The following is a 2,714-nucleotide window of genomic DNA, read 5'->3' on the forward strand; positions in this document are numbered from 1 at the left end:
AAGGTTTCGCTGGCAGCCAGCAGTCCCCGCAGCTTGGCCCCTTCCACATGGCCGGGCCCTGGTTTTTCATGCTGAACCCCGCAAGAGAGACCTCACCACAAGCCCCTCCAGCCCTATATATCCCTGGCGCACACTCCACCTCCTCCTCCTCATCCCTGCTCCTGGGCCAAGGGTGGAGAAAGCCCTGGCAGCCTTCCCCAGACCTCTCTGGAGGTGTCACCTGCTGCCATCACAGTGTGGCTGGGGGACATCCTCCTGCCCTTAAGTGAGAGCAGGCATGGGAGAGGGCTCAAAGTGCAAGGAATGAAACCTGGACTGGTTTACCCAGCTGATATATTAGCAGAGCTGTTAACAGATCTATAATTCATTCTCAGCCCAGACTTTATTCACTGTAATTATGTCTTTAATTAGGATTTTAATGGCTCATTGTTCACGAACAATGATGAATAGGAGTTTTAAAACAAAAAAAATATATATCTCTATTCTGGGCGAGCTGTGAGTAAGAGTCCGTCAGGGCCTTCACTCCTCCCTCACTTCTCAGCATTTTTTTTTTGTTTTATCTTTTCCCTTCAAGCATCTTGTATAAAGAGGTCCCACTTAGACCTGTTCCCAGCAGTGGGACCTCGGACATGTCCCCACTTCAGATACAGTCCCCTGCCAGATCCCCATGTGCCCTGGGCCATGTGCTGCCCTCCAGCAAAGGGACGTTCCTGGGACCCAGGGCTGCTTGCTGGGTGACACGTGGTGTGAAGGGCTCAGTCCTTTCAGGAGAACTAGCCACAGCCTGTGTCTAGTTTTCAGTGGCCAAGTTGGCTTGGGGAATAAATTCCAGTCCTTCTATTTTTTGGTCACTGTACATGGGGAAAAGCTGGTTGGAAAACGGTATTTCTGTGTCCTGTAGGAAATCCTGAAGCTTGGAAATACGGTTGCTTCTTTCTTGCCTAAATCAGCCACAGTGCCCGAGCCTCTAGCTAATTGATAGAAGGAAATTTTCTAAAGAATTTTGATCAAGGAAAGCTGGAAATAGTGTTATGGAAGGCACCAAGAACACATTTCTCTACTCCTGTGTTCTATGTGAGTTTTAGTATAGCAACCTTCAGGATAATTATTGCAAAATAAGAATCCAGATGAAATGTTCCACCTTGGTTTTGTTTCAGTTTGAAACTTTCCAGTCAAGTAATTTGTGAAGGTGCTCTCAGTACCCAGGAAAATGCAACTGTGGTATGTCAGGGGGGGCATCACCCACCCACCGAGACAGATCCCAAAGGGAGGACAAGGACAGGACAGCGGTTTCTGTCTTCCCCAGCCCTCCCAGCACCACCACTTTGACCCGTGGGTCTTGCTGCTCTCCAGCCCTTTGGCCACAGGACCGAGATTGGCAGGACCTGTCAACTGCAGGGGTGCCAGAGGAAACCTGGCCCCCATACCCTTGATCTGTCCCCTCCTTTCGCAGCTGGCGTCCCCTTCCTGATGACAGCCGAGCTCTTCATGCAGTCTCACCGCCCAGCTGCCTACATCGTGGGAGGGTCTCTCAACTGGCTCTGCAACTTCACCGTTGGCTTCATCTTCCCCTTCTTGCAGGTACCCATCCAGAGGGGCTGTGGGAGGAGGAGGGGATGGGCATGGCCCTGCTGCTCCCTCAGGGTGGGAGCCAAGTCAGGCTTAACCCAAAGAATGTCCGCGTTTCTGGCTCAGCTCAGTGCTGGCAGGAACCAGCCTGGGGAGAGGTGACGGGAGGGAACACGGCCTTGTGTCATGCCCAGCTTGGGGATGCCTGGCTCTGTGACCCATCCCTGCTCTCTTATTGTCCCCAGATGTCAGCTGGTGCATTTTGCTACCTGGTTTTCTGTGGCATCTGCCTGCTGGTGGCCATATATATCTACCTCATCGTCCCTGAGACCAAGAACAAAACTTTCATGGAGATCAGCCACATCTTTGCCACCCGCCGCTCCTTCCTCTCCATCCCCACCCACCTCATCGGGATGATGAAGCTCGATGGCTACGGGGCCTTGGAGAGCAGCTCCCTGGAGGGCTCGGGCTCCAGCCTGCCCTGATCTGGGTGGGCTGGTGGGGATGGGGATGGAAGAGGAGGCTCAGGGGTGGGGAGGAAGGTGGGGACCAATTTGCTTGGGCTTGATCAGGTCTGAGTCTCCCAGGACACCTCGCCGTGCTGCAGGGTGAGCACCAAAGATGCACCAAGTTTGTGCCAACCTGACCACTGCACATCACTCCCCATGCTGGGAGAGATGCTTTCCCAGAGACGGGAGGCTCACATTGCTTATGGGTATGTGGACTTGCTGAGAGCTACCCACACGAGGTGTTTAATAAAGAACATTGACTCCAGAGCCATCATTCAGCAAGTGCAGCCTGGGCTGGTGGCAAGCTAGAGTGTGCTGGCACAGATCGGTGCTCACTCAGTGCTGAGGAGGAGCAGGGTAGGATGGGGAGGCTTGTCATCCTCCCCACTGTGCCTGGCTGGAAAGGTCAAAGTCCTCCCCACATTTCCTAGGAAGGGTGGTTGGGTGGCTCCTTGGTTCTTGCATCTCACCACGGATTGGTCATGCAAACCCAAGGGCTGTTGCAGAAGGGACGTGGAGCAGCCTCATGCTGAGGGTGACTACCTGGCCACCATGCTCTTCCACAGCCTGCTGGAAGCCCCTTGCTGCCTGTCCTCGTGTGCTGGACCCACAGAGAGCACTCCTGTGAGACCCCTG

General features: G+C 53.9%; 1 protein-coding gene across 1 annotated transcript in view; it reads left to right on the forward strand.

Annotated features, from left to right (window-relative positions):
* The window catches only part of SLC2A5 (solute carrier family 2 (facilitated glucose/fructose transporter), member 5), a gene marked incomplete at its 5' end in the record, with an annotated part of 6,560 nt that extends 4,506 nt beyond the window's left edge, over window positions 1–2,054 (forward strand). The window contains 2 exons of the mRNA XM_009871420.1: window positions 1,454–1,581; window positions 1,815–2,054. Of these exons, the coding sequence (XP_009869722.1) occupies window positions 1,454–1,581; window positions 1,815–2,054 (368 nt within the window). The remainder of the gene's footprint in view (window positions 1–1,453; window positions 1,582–1,814) is intronic.
* Window positions 2,055–2,714: the final 660 nt, after the last annotated feature.

Source organism: Apaloderma vittatum, unplaced genomic scaffold (assembly GCF_000703405.1).
Source record: "Apaloderma vittatum isolate BGI_N311 unplaced genomic scaffold, ASM70340v1 scaffold20706, whole genome shotgun sequence".
In the NCBI taxonomy this organism is placed as follows: domain Eukaryota; kingdom Metazoa; phylum Chordata; class Aves; order Trogoniformes; family Trogonidae; genus Apaloderma; species Apaloderma vittatum.